The following is a 21529-nucleotide window of genomic DNA, read 5'->3' as shown; positions in this document are numbered from 1 at the left end:
GCTACAGTGGGAATTTGGCTAAACTTCCTTCACTGAAGTTATTCCTTATTATGTCTAGTTTAATTTCCCTTTTGAATTACTCCATTTAGAGTTTTGTAATTCAAGTTATGCCATTTTTCACATAGCTGGCCGGATTAGGCATTACCCAGAATTTCTGGGCAAAAATTGGTTTTGACGGTTTTGCTGTCCTGAATTTGGTGGACAATTTCTTTAGGTTATGGTCAGAATTTGTGTTTATGTTCTTCATGAAAGTTGTTCTAAATTGTCTAAGCTTTCCACGGCCACAAAAATCAAGTCATTTGGACCTTTCTACACTGAGTTATGACCATTTGAACAAATATTGTTTATTTGATCATTTTCCAGGGCCAGCATATTGGTTACCCGGATTGAGGCAATTTTTAGGTCAACTTAAGTTGGTTTTATGGGTAGGGTTCCTTCATAAAAAATTTGGCTTAAGGTCTTACACCAATTGGCCTTACACCAATTGGAGCAACATAGCTCAGGTTATAACCACATAATGACACTGGACTCAAAGGGTCCAAAATCCCAACAACAAGGTAGTATACCACTTTCAATTTCAATGCCACAATTGCTTTCAATTTAAGGTCAAACTTTATCAAATGGTCACTAATTGACCATTAGAACATCAATTTACCATCAATTCAACAAAACCCTAATTTTCCCGAAACCCTAATTCCCAAAGTTTCCCCATTTGCACCATACATACAATTCAAAATTCATACTCATGTATTCTTATTCATCGCCATCACTACACACTTTAACACCATGAAAATTCATCAAAACCCTTTCCCATTTATGGCTGCCGAAAATAGAAGAGGGCTCTAACATTATTATTTTTCTTCAATTTTCACAAGTCCTAACTCATTTCAAGTTTCTAACAAAGAAATTAGAGAGAGAGTGAAAGGAATTGACATTAACCTTTATGTGTGCTAACCCCAAGCTTGCAAAACCTCTCTTTTTCTTCTTCTTTTTGCTACCTCTAGCTTGCCCAAGATGCAAGGTTAAATTTTAGTAAAGAAAGGAAGGACTTTTATGGTGGGAAATCAAAGAATTATGAAGAGAGATGAAAGAAATTTTATGGAGGAGAGAGAGCGTGAATTTCGGCCATGGAAGGAGATGGAAGAAGATGAAATGGTTTTCGGATCTTGTTTATCTCTTTTAATGAGTTTGTTAAATTATGATTGGTGGAGAAAATTTTAATGACATCATCCCATGTCATGCTTATGTAATAATTAACTTTTTAATTTTATTTTCTTTTCTTTTTTTTCTTTCTTCTTTCTATACTCATTTTTAATTAAATTTTTAACAATATTTATTCATATTTTAGGACATTAACCTCACTCACTTAAATGGACAAGTTGGTCAAAAATTATCTATGAATGTAGAAATGACCAAAATGCCCTTTGTTTAGCTTATTGAGCTAAAATTGTCTGTACCGATTGTTTTTATTTTTCTTGTGTTTTTTTAGCAATCTATTGTCATCGAAACCTCAATAATTCTTTACTGGAGTCTCAGAAATTATTTTGCAGGGTTTCCCTCGGGTCTAGAGTTGCTAACTGCCTTTATAGCCGCTTCCTGTTAGGCCACTTATCACCGAAACACCGACTCATTTAACCTTATTGTATTTTATTTCTAAAATTTTTTCTAAATTTTTCTTACCATGATTTGGTTTATTTATAACTTCTCACTCTAGTTTACATATAATTCCAGATATTCTAACTGTCCGGACAGACATTAATCACTGGAATAGTAGAAATGTATGGACTATCTAAAATGAGGGCATTACAAGCAAAATATATTCAAACATTATAGAGGGACTAAATTGCTTAAAAAAATAAACATGGATTAACTACTATAACTTTCAAAAAAAGATAAAATAGTAAATAATGCAAACCTAGGAATTAAATAGTAATTCTCTCTCTTCACATATATATATATATATATATATATATATATATATATATATATATATATATATATATATATATATATATATATATATATATATATATTCTTTAAACTTGTCTTTCTAATTTAAAATAAAATATGCATTAATTTTATTTTATTTTTACTTATTTTAAGAATTTATAAAATATAATGAAAAAAAAGTTTTTTAAAAACAGTTTTATGCCCTTCTGATTCTTAATTTGTTTCTTAAATTTCTAATCAGATTTAAATCTTAAATATTCATGAGTGTTATAATAAATAATGTAAAATTTTAATTATAGATTATATTATTTTATTAGGTCATTATAATGGTAAATTATTTACATAAGATGAAAATTTAATTAATAATTATTAATTAACAGATCATTAATATGTTAAAACAATGATGTGAGACTTGGTTCCACATCGATTTTAAACAGCTGGGGGAGATGCTGTCTTGTAAGGGAAGCCTCTCGCACAAACTAATAATATGTCAGGCCTATTTAGACCCACTAATTATATTCTAATTTAAAATATAATTTAATTTTAAATTATATTTTAATTTTGTTAAATTTTAAATTAATTTTTAATTTAATATAATAATATCAACCAGTTTGATTTCAACTCAAGTTACTTGTAATATAAACAAACATAAAATGAATTGAACTTGATTTTAACTCATAATTAAACTTATTTGAGATAAGCCGAACATAACTTATAATATAAACGAGCATAAGATGAGTTTAATTTGAATTTGACTCGCTTGAATTTAACTCATAATGTAAACTTATTTGAGGTCAAGCTCTAACATATATATATATATATATATATATATATATATATATATATATAAACTGAGCCTAAACTATTTAAAAGCTCAGCTTGCTTGTTTACATGTTTACACACTTACAATACTCAAACCAATCCGTTAACATGAATATTAGGCATTTTGATTTTGCTGCTCTGAATCCATTTATATCAAATTTCATATTTTAATTATTTATTTATTAAAATAACTATTAATTTTATTCATAACAAACGTTCTTTCATTTATGGTAGAAAATTACTAAATCTTATTAAAAAGGTAGAAAAATTAAAATAAGGGTGTATCTGATTCATCCGCCCATTTATATTAATTGAAAAGACGTCTACGAATAATGAAAAATCCAGGCGAAGCCAATGCCTTGAGCCTTAAAGTTGGCACGATCCATGAATGCTTCCTTTTTCATTATTGAAACAGACTCCTCTATTCTTCATTTTGCAGTAACAAACTCTCAGATTGCTAAAAAAATTGGAGATCCAAGCAGCGGTTCGCGCAATCAGAACTCTGATTCCTCTTCTCTCAGCTTTCTTTCTCACTAGTTACTGGAAAAGTTAACAGTATCAGATTTTGTAACTAAGTAGAGCCTCAAAAGGCTTTTCGTAGAAAATTAAACCACATCAAAAAAAAATAATAATAAATAAATAAATAAAGTGACTAAACAGTAAATAATGGCAAACGCTATGGACTAAGTAGTAATTCTCCTAGATATTATTTTAAAAAATTTTTAAACTCGCCTTTCTAATTTGCAACAGAATATAAATTATTTTTTTTTTACTTATTTTAAAAACTTAGACAATATAATGAAAAACAGTTTTTAAAAAACAAAGAACAAAAAACTACAAACAGATTTTAGATAATAAAGGGAAAAAAAATGCAATGTACCAAACATACTTTAATAGCCTGAATTTTCAATTTTATTATCAAATCATTCAAGAGCAACCTAACACCCAATAGCCCATAAGAATAACAATATAGGTATGATAAAATATGTCTTTCACTAGCAACAAAGAAAATACCGTAAACAGTTATATTTTAAATTTCTTCCCAAAACAGTCCTAAAATATGTTACTGATGGCCCCACATCAGTCTTATGATGTTCAAGGGAATAGAGTGAAGAGTATGTCCCATATCAAAATTTGAATTTAATTCAATGTTATTGTTTATAAAAAACGAAAGCAACTAACTTCAAGGATCTTGAACGTCTGATACCAAACCAACACAAGACAGCCTCACATCAGAACTGCGAAAAATAAGCATATGATGAGTATCCCTGAATGGTACCACTAGCAGTAACTATGAACAGTATTGTGATTAGTAAATAAAGAATCTAAGCATCACATAACTGACAACTCAAAAGGCAAAACTAGAGGAATTTTGGACTTCAAAACTAGTCTTGAATCTATAAGAAATAATACTCAACTCAACTCAACTAAATTAAACTAAACATTTATCCCAAAAATTTGAAATCGGCTATATGAATTCTCTTTCTCAACTCTAAACAATTTTAGGCTAAATCCTCGGAAATGTGTAATGCTTCTAGGTCATGTTGTACTACTCTCCTCCAAGTCAGTTTAGGTCTGCCCCTTCTTTTCTTTCTATCCTCTACCTTAATGTGCTCTAATTGTCTAACTGGAGTTTTCGTATGTCTACACTTTACATAACCAAACCACCTCAATCTCCCTTCTCTCAACTTATCCTCAATACCACTCCTACCTTTTCTCTAATACTCTCATTACGAACTTTATCTAGTCTTAGTATGGCCACTCATCCACCTTAACATTCTCATCTCCGCAACTCTTATCTTAGACACATACGATTCCTTCAGTGCCCAACACTCACTACCATATAACATGGCCGATCATATGGCTGTACGGTAAAATTTTCCTTTCAACTTATTGGGAATCTTGCGATCACATAAAACTCCCGTGGCACGTCTCGACTTCACCCATCCGGCTATGACTAACTTCCTCCTCACATCCCCCATCTATTTGAAGGACTGAGCCGAAATATTTAAAGTGATTACTTTGAAACAGTATCACTCAATCCAAACTAACTCCATCCAAACTAACTCCTTCCCTATCACCAGTTTGGCCTTCACTGAACTTACAATGCATGTATTCTGTTTTCGTTCTACCTAACTTAGAGCCATTTGACTCTATGGTACTTCTCCAAAGCTCTAGCTTTCTATTAACTCCTTCTTGTGTAAATTATATCATCCGCAAACATCATGCACCAAGGGATACTTTCTTGTATATGTTTCGTTAATTCATCTAAAACTAATGTAAAAAGGTAAGAGCTTACAGCTGAACCTTATTGTAATCCAACTAAGATAGGAAAATCTCTTGTGTCCCCTCCCACTGTGCGCACAATAATAGTTGCTCATTCGTACATGTCTTTCAACACTTGTATGTACCTAATAGATACCCCATTTTGTTCTAACACTATCCATAAGACATATCTTAGAATACGAATCTATAAGAAATAATATTATCCTAAATCAATAATAACAATAACAAAGGCTTCAAATTAAAACTAGAGATTCCTGAAAACATCTACACAACATTTGAAGAAGATTTGGAAATTGAAAAAATATCCCTAGTTTCCAAAATGATAAAATTCTGCTATTTTCCTACATAAAGAACATCTAAACAACACTACTAATTAAGGCCTAATTAACTTCCTAACTAAGATTATCATCATCAGTTATGTGATTTTTACTTATCTAGACAACAACTCCAGGTCTCCGGATTATTTAAATTTGAAAAATCAAAGAAACTAAAGTCGGCATTTTGTGTTTTGTTTTTGGATTACAAGAAACTTGATAATTTCATGCTATAGTAAAGGGGTGGTGCAAGCAAAACAATAATTCCCAAAGATGAGTTATCCAGTTCATAGTTCCTGTCCATTTAAACTTGAAAATTTTATCAAATTCATGGCACCAAAAGGGATGGGCTAGATCAGGCAATTAATTCTCAACACCAATCTAAAGTAAAACTAGCATAATAACCGTTAGAATCCCCTCAGCTTCTTCCTACATTAATGGAACCAAAAACATTGGTCATTGCATAAATTTCCAAACTGCCTCTTAATAGATATTATTTACAATTTAAATACACAAGCCATCAAATCTTTGACCAATTGAACCTTTAACTTTATTGACAATTTGGACAATACAAAAAAAATTATGGCATCAATTTATGAAGAATGAATTCTTAGTGTAATTCCCCACTTGAAGTTATGCTTCTTCAATAGAGACTGACTCACCAAAGAAATACCACAAAGTGCATCAAGGACAGAGCACCAGGTTCACTGAAAAGTTCAAAATTTTAATTTTCATATATGTTCCCAACAAGCCCAAGAGGTTGCTAATTTCATGTATGTAATCCCTGAAATGGATTGCCAAAGACCATCAAGCTTCTAGTAGTTCAAATGTCAGCATTCTCATCTTTGCAAAGTTTCCTCTACTAATTTTGAAAATGACTAGATCATTTCCCCTCTATCAATCCACCAACTAAACTTTAACTCATCTACAATTTAATCCCAAGTGGTAATGGATGGTTCCATTTGAACCCATCAAGCAACATTGACTATAATCTTTAGTTGTATATCAGCCTATCACAAATCCATCTTTTATGTGATTTAGCAGCAGTTGTTTCAGGCGTATAACACTTAAGCACAGTACATACAGTTTAGTTACCACCTATTCATTCTAACACTATAGTTCCTAATCTAACTCTTTTGCCACTTGAAACTCACCACATCCAAGCACTTCGTCTCGAATTATCCAGGGAAACCCTGCATTAAACTTGCAGAGCTTCAGGAATTTACTTCAGAACCATGTAGGAACTAGGAATATTCATCAACAAAATAACACATTAAAACTTGCATAATTGAAATATATGGAATTAGGTGCAAAAGGGCCAGCAGTATACCTACAAGAGGACACGAAATCAGACATTCTTCACTTTTTTTGCCTTTGAAGGAGGCCATTGTCCCTTTTTCCTCATCCTCCGCTTACGAACAAGTTTCTTTCTCCGAAGCCTTATCTTCTTTGCCAATTTCATCCTAAACTTCTGCTCGAGCTTCTGTTGTAGCTTTGCATCAAGAGGAAGTTTCTCAAACAGCAAATTCTCTTCATCATCACTTTCTGACACAGACTCCCCAGCGTCCGGACCTGTCCCCCTAATATCCATTGATGCCTTAACAGTAATCGTACCACTTCTCACTGTCGCAAAGGAAATTCCACCGAAGGATTTCGAGAGCACATAGATGGATTTCAAGTGCAACCTGGAAACTGAAAATCAAAACAAAATCCATAATCCATATATTGGTTTTTTGTCGAAAAACGAGTAAAATTTACAGGTGCAGAAAGAGGAACTTATTTTGTGTTTTAAAGTGAACCCAAAAAGGGGTTACAGAAAACAGCAATATAAATACAGGTTTTTTAGAAGGCACCAACCAAAGATTGCACAGTGTTCAAGCTAAAATTGGCCCAAACCAGTATACTGTGTGAAAATGCAATCAATATCACAAGTGGGTTATGGTACGTTTCTCTCTTTTTTTTTTTTTTTCTTCTTCTTTTAAATATCATTATTTCCCGCAAGCGCATGTGTGAAGCAGAGAAGATAAGAAAGATACCTGGAAAAGTAGCAAAAGCCTTAGTTGATGAAGGTAACGAAACACAAAATGAAGGCAGGACTGGAGAGGGAGAACTCATGGCAAAGACAGCCATTCTTTTCTTCTGGGTGTCTTTCCGATCTGCCATCTCCAGTCTCCACTTCGGGGTATAAACGATTTTCTTCTCCATCACCATTATTTTGGGCCAAAGCCCAAATGTTCCGTTAAACTTTTGTCTATGGTTTCATTTGCACCGTCTTTTGTTATCGCTTCCATATAAAATAAAGGTTATTGGATAAAAAAAATTAAAATTTTTAGACTCTTCATAATTATAATCAAATTTTTTTTATGTGTCTTATAATGGAAATTTAATTAATTATTATTATTATAATTAAAGGGATTAAATTAAATTTATGAAAGTAATAGTAAATTACAATATATTATCTAAAATTTTATTTGATTAACAAAATAATCTATTTATTTAAATATTAAATTTAAATATTTTTTATTTATTGTATAAAATATATTTTATATTTATTTTTAATTAAAATTTTATACTAAAAAAATAACTTTATTAATTAAATTATATTTTAATTTAATAAACAATTCAAAAATTACATAATAATAAAGTAATTACAAAATTATCATACTGTAAAATTTTTTCCCGGTTGTCAATTACACAAAATTTATTGACCATCTAACCCAATTTTGTTGTTAAGAAACAAGAAGAAGGAAAACCTAAGCTAAGGTTAGAGATTTACCCTTGAGGTGCAAAATCACAATTCCTCCCTCTAGGTAGTAGATCTTCAAATGTTGGCCCTTTAATCGATCCACACGGACCCTTGTGTAACACCCGCACGGAATTTCTATCGTTGATGGAATATTCTGGTGAAATTCAAGATTTTCATGGATAGGGGAATGGTGGTGGAAAGTGTTAGTGTGTATGTGTAACAACCTAGAAAAACAGAAAAAAAAAAAAAATATTGATTGATTTGAGGTTGGCGTGTGACAGTGGAAATCCACTGTCACTGCCAACATTTAATTTTAAAAAAAAAAAGAAAATGGGACTCAAAAATCGGGCGGCCCCGCCCCCCCCCCCCCCCCCCCCATTTCTCTTCTTTCCCTCTCCTTCCCTCTCTTCTTCTTCTTTCTTTCTCCGTGACCGGTACGACGTCAGCAGTTCCCCACGGCGGCAACCCTCCGTGACGGCAGAGCCACGAAGCGGCAAGAGAGGGAGAGGAGAGAGAAAATGCGCGCACAGTGGGTAGCGGCTTTCCGGCGCGATTCCGGCTTTGTCCGACGTCCGATCGAGGCGATTCCGATGGCCTTGGAAAGCTTGTTCCGAGAGCTTTCTTTTGATACTAATTTTGAAGCAAATGGAGGTCGGATGAGTGTGATATGGAGGAGAGAAGTTTCGGGTTTTTCAAGCTTTTTCGTCAGATCTACGACGATCCGACCGTTGGATCGACGATCCGAGACCACATATGGACTGAGGAAGAGGAGAGGAACATGGTGGTATGATCAGATCCGGCAAATGTCGCCGTGGCCAAACAGCGTCTTGTGATGGTTCGTGGTGGCTCCGGTGGGCTATGGAGATGATTCAACTTCTAGAGGCTTCCTCGTAAATTTTTGAAATTTTTGAGACACAGATAAACTTCGGGTAAGACTATTTACATTATTTCGCTGTCTGTGGAGCATAAATACAGTATTTCTTAAACAGAAAAAAATTGGAGAAAAATTCTAAGAAAAATATATGATGAAAGTAAAATTATTTGGAGATATTCTATGGTGTTAGTTGAATTTTTGAGTGATTGTAGAATATTTTTGAGAAATATGGATGGATTTTAGTTAGATTTTTAGCATATGGGCATATAAGATTATTTAAAATTAAGATGTTTAAATTTTATATGATTGATTGAAGCTTGAGGATGGAGGTTTAAATATGTGAATATTAAATTGGGTTGAATTAAGGATATGTTAGTTGTTGAAAACTTAGGAAATTGAGTAAAATTCTTGAATAAAATATTCATGGGTGATTAGAAAATTACAATTCATTTTGCAATAGCCTTATAATATTATTAAGGACCCTGGGGCAAAATTTTAGAATTTTTAGAGCTTGTTTGAGTGGATTTTTGAAAAATGTCAATTATAGGGACTAAAACGTAATTTTTAAGATTTTGAGTATTGTCTGATTTGGAGGGCCCAGGAGGGGCCATGTGATATTGATGAGATGTGGTTGTGGAAATTGAGAATTTAGAAGTGTTATTTGAGCCTTTTTGTAGGTTGGGTAGGTCCCAAGTATAGGGGAAACTCTGCCGGATTTCCGGCATGGATTAGGCTGTCTATTGCCTCTTTAGAGTTTTATCTTAACTTAATACTAATAAATTTATAATTTAATTATTAGGTGATCGAGGTCAGCTATTTTTCTGCATCCAGCAGCCACAATAGTCATCGGTGTACTGTGAGTAAAATATTAATTTTAATTGTAATTTCACTATTATTATATGTTCAAGCATGCCCGTGCATCACTTATATGCATATATCTATGTAGATAAACTTTAGGCACGATTTATGTTGCATTCATAACTGTGAAAGTGCCATGTATGTTGTTGTGGTAATTTGGAGCAGTGTACGTGCGTGTGATGTGGTGTGGACTATGGATAGGACGGGTAGACACGGCTTGAGATCTTTGCTGGGACCCGGTCCTTCGGGGTAGACACGGCTTGAGTTCTTCGCTGGGACCCCGATTTGGTTAATAATGTAACACCCCTAAGTTCGGTAGTGCGTTCTGCTGTTCCGGTGACCAGTGCTGTCCGGACAGCTAGGATGCCTAGAACCACACCTTGTTATGAGAGAGGAGACATAAATAATGAAATACAAAAAAAAGAAAATACAAGAAAAACAAAGGAAAAATCATAGCAAAGAAATGTAACCGAATAAGTGAGCCGGGAAACCTAGCGATGGTGATCAGACTGAAGTCACGAGTGGACCGTTGACTAGCTCTCGATCATGGAACCACGGAAAACATTTTAAGACTTAAATAGACCCTTATTGAAGAATAAATATCATTAGAAAGATCAAAGAAAAATTAAATAATTAGTACAAAGAAAAGTGAGAAATCGAAAAACAGACAAAATACGGTGTTACCGAAAAATTGGGAATGCCACCCGAACAGGGGCATTATGGTCATTTGACATCCCGAATTGTCTTTTGACCTAAATTTCCATTAAAAATAAATAATATTACACTTAGAAAATGAAATGAAAAATTTGTTTAGTGGTACCTAAAATAAATAGCCAAAAATGGAGTGGAAATGGTGTAAATAACACATTAAACTTATAATATGGTTAAATAATGTGAGTGGGCCACTAAAGGAATAAACTAAAGACATAGTGGGGCAGGTGTACATCCATTATCCAAGGCAGAAACTTCATCTTCTCCATTGTACCAAAGTTGCCGTGAATGAAGGGAGAGGAAACTCCATGGACATTTTCATGCAAGCTTGATCCATCCCTCCATTTCAACTCCATTCACTTGGGTTCCTTCATGAAACTTTGTCTACTCATCACAAGGAAGAGTTTGATACTAAATTTGAGAAGTTTAAGCAAGGTTTAACAAGCTCCAAGCATAAGGTAAGTCCATAATTTTGAAGATAGCTTTGTTAAGTTTTGTGTGCATGTTATGGGTGTTGGTTTTGTGAAGGAAAATTTTGAGTTTGAAGAGTTATTGTTGTTTTCATTTTGGACAGCCATGGAGTCACGTTTTTGATGAGATATTTATGCATATAATTGATGAGAAATAATGTTGATCATGGTGATTTAATATCCTAGAGGATTATTTCACATATATATGGTGATTTATGCACTTGGATGGGAATTGGTAAATTGTAGGGCACTTTGATGTTGAAGAAGGTTTTCGCAGCTTGGGGACCCTTGAATAATTGTATGTATTGATGGAAGTATTGGCAGAATGTTGACATAGAAGAATTGATGAATGTGTATGTAAATTAGTAGTGGAAATTATATGTAATGATTAGGTGTAATTATGTACATATATTGCTAAATTTGGACTTTGTGGTTTAGGGTTGTAATTGATGTATTGAGAATGTTTGTATTCTGTCCAAATTGACCATAGTAAGAAGTGATAAATGAATATGGAATGGTATAACATCAGAATTGGGTATGGGGATTTAAGGTAGAGCAAGTTAAATGTGTGTTTGAATTGGGGTTTGAAAGACACATAGAGGACAGTGTGCAAATAGACCTATAACTTTAAATGTGTAACCTCAATTGGTATGAGACCAATTGAGGTGAAACTAGGCACAAAATGTGCCAACTTTCATTGAGAGAACATACCAAAATTCTGCTTGCAAGGTGATGTGAAAATGACCAATTCGGATTAGGTACACTTGAGACCTAAAACTGACCATTTGGGCAGCAGTGAGTGTTTAGGCCATAACTCAATCAAAACAGGTCCAATTGACCTGAAATTTTAACCATGAATAGTTAAGACCCATACCTACAAGTCTTATTAAGATACCAAAGCCCAGAAATGACCATAAGCAATTCAAAAGCTTGCACAAGTTCGGGTCCAAAACTGGCCGAACCAGAGTTGACCAAATTGACCAAAAATTGACCTAAATTGATACCATTTGACCAGCAATAGTGTAATGACCATAACTTGGTCTACTTAACTCGGATTGACCTAAAATTTTGCCCCGTGCAATAAGACATAGATCTACAAGTTTGTAGTTTTGACCAAGCCCGAAAACCGAGGAACTAGGCCGTCCGGCTAGGTCAAACCAGTATCCCGAAATCCGAGAAGTTGCATTAAAATGCACTAAACAAGGAAACGAGTTTGGCAAAACGTACCAAACCTAAAACCCTATCGAATGTGACATATTAACGACACTAAAACCTAATTTACCTAAAACGCAACGAGGGTCGGTATATTAGGTGATTAAGTAAATAATTGAGTTCAGTGCATTATTTACTAAACACCATCGTTAGAGGCAAATTAAATTAGCATCAAACACTTCAAATTGTGTTTCTCGATTAACAAGGACTCAAAGAAAAGGGAAAGAAATACTGAGTCAAAACCAGAGAAAAATATCAGAGGTTTGTGCACAACAACTATTTCTCTTGAATTTTCAATTGAAATAAATATTGACTATTTGTATATTATTGTTTTAAATTGTGTTTGTGCACAACAACTATTTCTTTTGAATTATTTTCAATTGAAATAAATTATGACTACTTGTATATTATTGTTTTAAATTGTGGAAATGTGTTTGGTGGACACTTATTGATTGAAAAACATTGTGAATGGTTTGAAACTGTGAAAAATTGTTTGAATGATATTGATGGATACTTATTGATTGAAAAGCACTGTAAATGGTTTTTGTGGAAATTGAAGTGAATTACGAATTGTGTTGCCATTTTGTGAATGAAATTATAACTTTGGAAATTTATTGGATTCTTACGGATCATTTGAATAAAATGTTTGGAATTGTTTTGACTCACAATTGGCATGACACCGATACTATGTTCCTCCTCCATTAATGGGGTGAGTGTGATTATTCCTCCCTCTTTGACTTATCAGTCTGGGGTGAGTATGATTAAGTTCCTCCCTCTTTGACTTCCCAGTCTGAGGTGAGTATAGATGAGTTCTCATTATATAGCTAGCTTCCTCCCTCATTGATTTCGATTATTGGGGTGAGCATGTCTTGTCGTGGTGTACAACACGGCATATATGGAAAAATTGTGTCATGACTTAAATTGTGATATTGATTGGCAACACTGTATTCTCCAATTATTTGATCGAATTGTGTTATTGATTTGCAAAACGATATTATTCAATTATTTGATCGAATTGTGTTATTGATTTGCAAAACGATATTATTCAGTTATTTGATCAAATTGTGTCATTGATTGGAAAAAACTGTGTTATTCAGTAATTTGATCAAATTGTGTATGAATTGGCAATACGGTATTCTTAAGCTATTTGACTAAATTGTGTTATTATGAATTTTGATAATTTGTGAATTGGAGTTTAAATTCCTTATGACATTCATTGTCTTGAAATCAACTATGGTTTTAAGTATCCACTAATGATATGATTTATGAATTGTGATTTAAAATTGTATTTGGTTAATGTTGTGCACCACTGAGACATTGTCTCAGCGATAGCTTTATTATTGCCGCAGTAGAGATAGACAGGCAGACTAGGTCGCTAGTACCGCCAATGAGAGATTTTGGGTATAGTGAGTATACCATATGTGGCATTTTGTACTTGTAATGTATATTCACCGTATGTATATTTTTTTCTTGGTTTTGATCAATTGTAAATTTAAGTTGTACAATAAAGTTGTAAAATAATTATGAGTTATTTGGCTTGTAAAAATTGTGTTATATTTTTGTATCTTAGTCTTTGAAAATCACTGTGGATTTGACTTGAGAAATGTGTTGTGTTGATAAAAATGTTGGAGTTGAGATTTGAAAATATATTGAAGTGCTTTTTACAGGTTTTCTGAAGAATTGTTTTGTCCAAAATACAAATGGCACCTTGCCAAAATTTTTACAGATACTCCAAATAAATCAAATGAGTTAGTTGTTTCACTTGATTCACCAAAGTCTTTCACACTGTAAATAGTGCTCACCATCGTAAAAGAAGAAAAGTTTTTAAAATCCCTTGTAGTGTATTTAATGGATTATCAGTAGACGGAGTTGGTAATTCATTAGGTATACTACGGGATCATGTTATGCCTTACAGAGGGGTAGGGTGTGACATGTTTTAGTGGTATCAGAGCAATGGTTTTAAAGTGAATTTCAAACTGTGAATTTGAAATCTTTATGTCGGTAACTACAACTGCTCAAATGTTTCATACATACAGTACATTAAAAAATAAATATGCACTAACGGGAGGAAATCTCCTTGTATTATTGTACAGAGGTCGTGGAAATAAATTTTGATGCATTAGTGACTAGTCCTTTAGGATAAGGATTGTGATAACAAGTGAAATTAGTTTTGGAAGAGTTTATCGTAAAAGTATTTGTGACACACCATAAAATTATAAGCTAATTGGCGAGCCTACTTAATGTAAGGCAAGAGGACGTAAATGTAAGATGCAAGAATGGAATTGCTCTAGATGAGGGCAAGGAGGTTATGTTAGAAATTGCTAATGGATATTGTAATCGAATAAGATTCGAATATCAGTGAATTCAAAAAGAATAAAAGATAACAAAGTTGATCTATTGGGATGTATCGTAGTAACTATGCAATGTTCTTGATGTTTATACTGTAAGCTGCAGATTACAGTACTGACTTGAGATTATTGTGTAGAGCTACGTACTACCCGATAGTACACCTAGATAAGAATAGTTGCCAACGGCATCTGTTTTGGTATAGTTATGCCATGACAGAATTTAATTGTTAGAAATAAGTTTGAAAATCCTACTTAGGGATCTAAAACTCAAAACTTAAAATATCGAAAGGTTATAGTTCAAACAAAAGGAAGTAAGTTATAGAATATTGTGATAAAAAGAGTTATGAAAGTAGAGAATTGAATGTTGATTCATGTGTAACAAAGAAATATTACAAATGTGAGGAAGACTATGGACTAGAATGGTCGAGGACCAATGACTGATGAATGATTCTAACATGACCTCAAGGGTCATTCATGGAGCAACGTTAACCAAAATATTATACAGCAGAATATTAAGAGGAGATTGGGTTTATCCAAACAAATTAAACATTGTATTAGATTGTTAAAAGTCTTACGATCATATAGAAAGGAGAAATAAACGTATGACTATTGTAAGATGGCTACTGGGTAAAAATTTCATGGACGAAATTTATTTAAGGGGGGGAGAATTGTAACACCCCTAAGTTCGGTAGTGCGTTCTGCTGTTCCGGTGACCAGTGCTATCCGGACAGCTAGGATGCCTAGAACCACACCTTGTTATGAGAGAGGAGACATAAATAATGAAATTCAAAAAAAGAAAATATAAGAAAAACAAAGGAAAAATCATAGCAAAGAAATGTAACCGAATAAGTGAGCGGAAACCTAGCGATGGGTGATCAGACGGAAGTCACGAGTGGACCGTTGACTAGCCCTGGATCATGCGGGAACCACGGAAAACATTTTAAGACTAAATAGACCCTTATTGAAGAATAAATATCATTAGAAAGATCAAAGAAAAATTAAATAATTAGTACAAAGAAAAGTGAGAAATCGAAAAAGAGACAAAATACGGTGTTACCGAAAAATTGGGAATGCCACGAACAGGCATTATGGTCATTTGACATCCCGAATTGTCTTTTGACCTAAATTTCCATTAAAAATAAATAATATTACACTTAGAAAATGAAATGAAAAATTTGTTTAGTGGTACCTAAAATAAATAGCCAAAAATGGAGTGGAAATGGTGTAAATAACACATTAAACTTATAATATGGTTAAATAATGTGAGTGGGCCACTAAAGGAATAAACTAAAGACATAGTGGGGCAGGTGTACATCCATTATCCAAGGCAGAAACTTCATCTTCTCCATTGTACCAAAGTTGCCGTGAATGAAGGGAGAGGAAACTCCATGGACATTTTCATGCAAGCTTGATCCATCCCTCCATTTCAACTCCATTCACTTGGGTTCCTTCATGAAACTTTGTCTACTCATCACAAGGAAGAGTTTGATACTAAATTTGAGAAGTTTAAGCAAGGTTTAACAAGCTCCAAGCATAAGGTAAGTCCATAATTTTGAAGATAGCTTTGTTAAGTTTTGTGTGCATGTTATGGGTGTTGGTTTTGTGAAGGAAAATTTTGAGTTTGAAGAGTTATTGTTGTTTTCATTTTGGACAGCCATGGAGTCACGTTTTTGATGAGATATTTATGCATATAATTGATGAGAAATAATGTTGATCATGGTGATTTAATATCCTAGAGGATTATTTCACATATATATGGTGATTTATGCACTTGGATGGGAATTGGTAAATTGTAGGGCACTTTGATGTTGAAGAAGGTTTTCGCAGCTTGGGGACCCTTGAATAATTGTATGTATTGATGGAAGTATTGGCAGAATGTTGACATAGAAGAATTGATGAATGTGTATGTAAATTAGTAGTGGAAATTATATGTAATGATTAGGTGTAATTATGTACATATATTGCTAAATTTGGACTTTGTGGTTTAGGGTTGTAATTGATGTATTGAGAATGTTTGTATTCTGTCCAAATTGACCATAGTAAGAAGTGATAAATGAATATGGAATGGTATAACATCAGAATTGGGTATGGGGATTTAAGGTAGAGCAAGTTAAATGTGTGTTTGAATTGGGGTTTGAAAGACACATAGAGGACAGTGTGCAAATAGACCTATAACTTTAAATGTGTAACCTCAATTGGTATGAGACCAATTGGAGGTGAAACTAGGCACAAAATGTGCCAACTTTCATTGAGAGAACATACCAAAATTCTGCTTGCAAGGTGATGTGAAAATGACCAATTCGGATTAGGTACACTTGAGACCTAAAACTGACCATTTGGGCAGCAGTGAGTGTTTAGGCCATAACTCACTCAAAACAGGTCCAATTGACCTGAAATTTTAACCATGAATAGTTAAGACCCATACCTACAAGTCTTATGAAGATACCAAAGCCCAGAAATGACCATAAGCAAGTCAAAAGCTTGCACAAGTTCGGGTCCAAAACTGGCCGAACCAGAGTTGACCAAATTGACCAAAAATTGACCTAAATTGATACCATTTGACCAGCAATAGTGTAATGACCATAACTTGGTCTACTTAACTCGGATTGACCTAAAATTTTGCCCCGTGCAATAAGACATAGATCTACAAGTTTGTAGTTTTGACGAAGCCCGAAACCGAGGAACTAGGCGTCCGGCTAGGTCAAACCAGATCCCGAAATCCAGCAAGTTGCATTAAAATGCACTAAACAAGGAAACGAGTTTGGCAAAATGTACCAAACCTAAAACCCTATCGAATGTGACATATTAACGACACTAAAACCTAATTTACCTAAAACGCAACGAGGGTCGGTATATTAGGTGATTAAGTAAATAATTGAGTTCAGTGCATTATTTACTAAACACCCTCGTTAGAGGCAAATTAAATTAGCACCAAACACTTCAAATTGTGTTTCTCGATTAACAAGGACTCAAAGAAAAGGGAAAGAAATCTGAGTCAAAACCAGAGACAAATATCAGAGGTTTGTGCACAACAACTATTTCTCTTGAATTTTCAATTGAAATAAATATTGACTATTTGTATATTATTGTTTTAAATTGTGTTTGTGCACAACAACTATTTCTTTTGAATTATTTTCAATTGAAATAAATTATGACTACTTGTATATTATTGTTTTAAATTGTGGAAATGTGTTTGGTGGACACTTATTGATTGAAAAACATTGTGAATGGTTTGAAACTGTGAAAAATTGTTTGAATGATATTGATGGATACTTATTGATTGAAAAGCAATCGTAAATGGTTTTGTGGAAATTGAAGTGAATTACAATTGTGTTGCCATTTTGTGAATGAAATTATAACTTTGGAAATTTATTGGATTCTTACGGATCATTTGAATAAAATGTTTGGAATTGTTTTGACTCACAATTGGCATGACACCGATACTATGTTCCTCCTCCATTAATGGGGTGAGTGTGATTATTCCTCCCTCTTTGACTTATCGACAGGGTGAGTATGATTAAGTTCCTCCTCTTTGACTTCCCAGTCTGAGGTGAGTATAGATGAGTTCTCATTATATAGCTAGCTTCCTCCCTCATTGATTTCGATTATTGGGGTGAGCATGTCTTGTCGTGGTGTACAACACGGCATATATGGAAAAATTGTGTCATGACTTAAATTGTGATATTGATTGGCAACACTTTATTCTCCAGTTTTTTGATAGAATGGTTTTTTTGATTTTCTAATCGTTATTATTCAATTATTTGATCGAATTGTGTTATTGTTTTGCAAAACGATATTATTCAGATTATTTGATCAAATTGTGTCATTGATTGGAAAAAAGCGTGTTATTCAAGAATTTGATCAAATTGTGTATGAATTGGCAATACGGTATTCTTAAGCTATTTGACTAAATTGTGTTATTATGAATTTTGATAATTTGTGAATTGGAGTTTAAATTCCTTATGACATTCATTGTCTTGAAATCAACTATGGTTTTAAGTATCCACTAATGATATGATTTATGAATTGTGATTTAAAATTGTATTTGGTTAATGTTGTGCACCATCGAGACATTGTCTCAAATGATAGCTTTTATTGTCGCAGTAGAGAGATAGACAGGCGGCAGACTAGGTCGCTAGTACCGCCAATGAGAGATTTTGGGTATAGTGAGTATACCATATGTGGCATTTTGTAATCAGAATGTATATTCACTGTATGTATATTTTGTTCTTGTATTTGAGCAGATGTAAATTTAAGTTTTACAATCAAGTAGAAAAATAATAATGAGATATATGACATGTAAAAATTTTGTTATATTTTTGTATCTTAGTCTTTGAAAATCACTGTGGATTTGACTTGAGAAATGTGTTGTGTTGATAAAAATGTTGGAGTTGAGATTTGAAAATATATTGAAGTGCTTTTTACAGGTTTTCTGAAGAATTGTTTTGTCCAAAATACAAATGGCACCTTGCCAAAATTTTTACAGATACTCCAAATAAATCAAATGAGTTAGTTGTTTCACTTCAGTTCACCAAAGTCTTTCACACCTGTAAATAGTGCTCACCACTGTAAAAGAAGAAAAGTTTTTAAAATCCCTTGTAGTGTATTTAATGGATTATCAGTAGACGGAGTTGGTAATTCATTAGGTATACTACGGGATCATGTTATGCCTTACAGAGGGTTAGGGTGTGACAAATAAGTGGAAGTCCGAGCTGAGTTCTTCGCTGGCACAGTTGGAATTAAGAGAGCTGTATAGGAGATCAGCTCCCATATATATATATGGTTGATATTGCTAGGTGCGTGAGTGCTCCAAATTACCTTTTTGATGTTATGATGTGAAATTATTGCTGGTGTTGCATTTCACTCTATAGGGTGCATTAGTTTTAGATAGTTATAGAGATTATGGTTAAAATTGATATTTTACTCTCTGAGTCGAACGCTCACTCCTGTTCAATATTTTTCCAGGCCACAGGAGGAGTTATTTTACAGAGCAACCTGTTTTCTTCCTCGCAGGTTTAACGTCGATTATTTAATTGTATTATTATTCTCTAAATTTGTAATTTAGGATTCCGCATGTGCTAGTAGTAGCATTAAGCCTGTTAGGGACTGTATGAATTCAAGTTTTCGTATTAATAAATGAAAAGAAAAAATTTTATGAGTTTTAAATGGTTATAAATGAGGTAACAGGGTTGAGCTGGGCTCCCCAAATTTTTATTTCTGATAATTTCTGGGCTAAGTTGGCCCGAAATATGAGTATAACAGTTTAATTTAAATTATTTTATGTGCATATTGGGCCTAAACTGTGGGCCTGGTTATGGATTTGAGGAATAGTTAGGCTTACTACGGGCCTCGGGGGCTTTAAGCTGGCCCAGGTCCTAGTGCCGGTCCGGCCCATAGGTTGGGTCGTGACAGTATGTATATATATGATGGGTTAAAAATTTATTTAAAATTGAAAATGTGATCAAGAAAAAATTTTCTATGTGCTACTTTGGGACAAAAGGAACTTCGACAGCTGAAATATGAAGTTTTGGTAGCCGAAGTCCCTTTTGTTGTTCAAGTACCTATTTTGGACGAAATGGACTTTGACAACCAATAGCTGAGCTTTTAGCAGCCAAAAATCCCTCGACAGTGATGGTATAAAGGGGCAAAGTCTCATTTTTTTTGCCCAAAGGAGGCTTGAACTTTCATTTCTCCCTCTTGCTTAACCTTTGTAACATGCAAATGGATTTTTTAAAAGACTTCCTTAGAAATTTCATGCCGTGAAGCTTGATTTTTCTTTTGGAAAGCTGGTGAGAGTGGATTGAAGTTAAAATCACCAACTCTCCTTCTTTCTCAAATTTAAGGGAAAAAGGTAAACTCTTTTTCCTTGTGATCTTTTAGAAGGATCTAAGTATATTTAGGTATGTTAGGATGGTTGGGTTTGGTATATGGTATTTGGAGGCTAAGGGTGACAAACAAACATGTTCGGGCATTAAGTCATGTTGAGCTTCTTTGGACAACCTTAATAGAGCTTGTATGTGATCCACTATTTTAGAGTTTGAATATGAACTTATGGGCTTAGATGGACCTTAATTGACATATTTTTGAGATGATGTATGAAAAATGAGAGCAATTGTGCCAAATTACATTGGGGGCCACATGTTAAGTGTGTTTGATATTGAGTTATGTGGGACGAGAAGTTAAGGACTTGATTAATTATTTTATTTAAGGCCCAAAAAAAAAAAAAAAAAGATGTGTGGGTCTACATCTATACAAGGATAGTTGTTTTTAACTTGTTTTCCTATTTTAACTAGGATTCTTGAGAGAGTTATAAGTCAAAATACAACTAGGACTTCCAAATCAGATCTAGAGTCTTAGTTAACCTATGTTTCTCTATAAAAATGGTCCAAAATTCAGATATGAGGTTCTTTAGTTCTCCTTTACTCATAATGGCCAAATTCCCTCTTTGCGCATCCAAAGGCATCAACTGCTTAATCTAGTTACTGGTGTGATTTCTTCTTCTTCTTTTGGCTTGTGGGGTGCTTCTACATCCTTTTGGAGTGTGTGGCATCATCATCAACATCAAATTCAAGTTGTTCAAATTCCATTCATAAGGGGCAGTATGCTTTTCTCTCTTTTCTTATTAATTTGTTTATGTTTAATGTTCTTAGTTATGTGTGAATAGTTTTGTAATTCGATAGGGAGATAGTTGAAGCCATGGAATAGGTTATCATGAGACTTTGATTTGAGTTTAATAAATTTCATATTTGTTCTTTATTGAGTATCACTTATCTTTTGGTTTATTTTATGAATGTTGAATGCATGGTTAGTTAGGGTGGCCAACTAATTAATTGTGCATGAAAACATATTGCTAAGTTAAGATAATTTGAGTACTTAATACCTTGAATAATCTAACTATAAGTGGCACATAATGATTTATTTTTTATAAAGATGAGTGT

General features: G+C 33.5%; 1 protein-coding gene and 1 long non-coding RNA gene across 6 annotated transcripts; one reads left to right on the top strand and one right to left on the bottom strand.

The window, feature by feature from the left end:
* Nucleotides 1-2970: 2970 nt before the first annotated feature.
* Nucleotides 2971-7619, bottom strand: LOC110671958 (50S ribosomal protein 5 alpha, chloroplastic). 5 transcript variants are annotated; one of them, XR_009148913.1, is made up of 5 exons: nt 7409-7619; nt 6703-7064; nt 6527-6565; nt 3955-4010; nt 2971-3312 (listed from the first exon to the last, which is right to left on the bottom strand). XR_009148913.1 is itself a non-coding variant. In XM_021834601.2 (3 exons), the coding sequence occupies exons 1-2, from the start codon at nt 7581-7583 to the stop codon at nt 6721-6723; spliced, it is 519 nt and encodes a 172-aa protein (XP_021690293.2). In that variant the 5' UTR covers nt 7584-7616; the 3' UTR covers nt 2971-3312; nt 6703-6720. The 5 variants fall into 5 exon arrangements, 2 of the variants coding, with proteins under 2 accessions (XP_021690293.2, XP_058003176.1); XR_002498182.2 differs by lacking the exon at nt 3955-4010; XR_002498183.2 differs by lacking the exon at nt 6527-6565.
* Nucleotides 7620-8957: 1338 nt separating this feature from the next.
* On the top strand, nt 8958-19790 carry LOC131180235 (uncharacterized). The gene is made up of 3 exons (XR_009149036.1): nt 8958-9047; nt 9792-9848; nt 19557-19790. It is a non-coding gene; the product is annotated as an uncharacterized LOC131180235 (long non-coding RNA).
* The last annotated feature ends 1739 nt before the right edge of the window (nt 19791-21529 follow it).

This window comes from Hevea brasiliensis, chromosome 5 (genome assembly GCF_030052815.1).
Source record: "Hevea brasiliensis isolate MT/VB/25A 57/8 chromosome 5, ASM3005281v1, whole genome shotgun sequence".
Classification (NCBI taxonomy): Eukaryota; Viridiplantae; Streptophyta; class Magnoliopsida; order Malpighiales; family Euphorbiaceae; genus Hevea; species Hevea brasiliensis.
The sequence above is the reverse complement of the archived record's forward strand: the minus strand, read 5'-3'. Positions and strand labels throughout refer to the sequence as shown.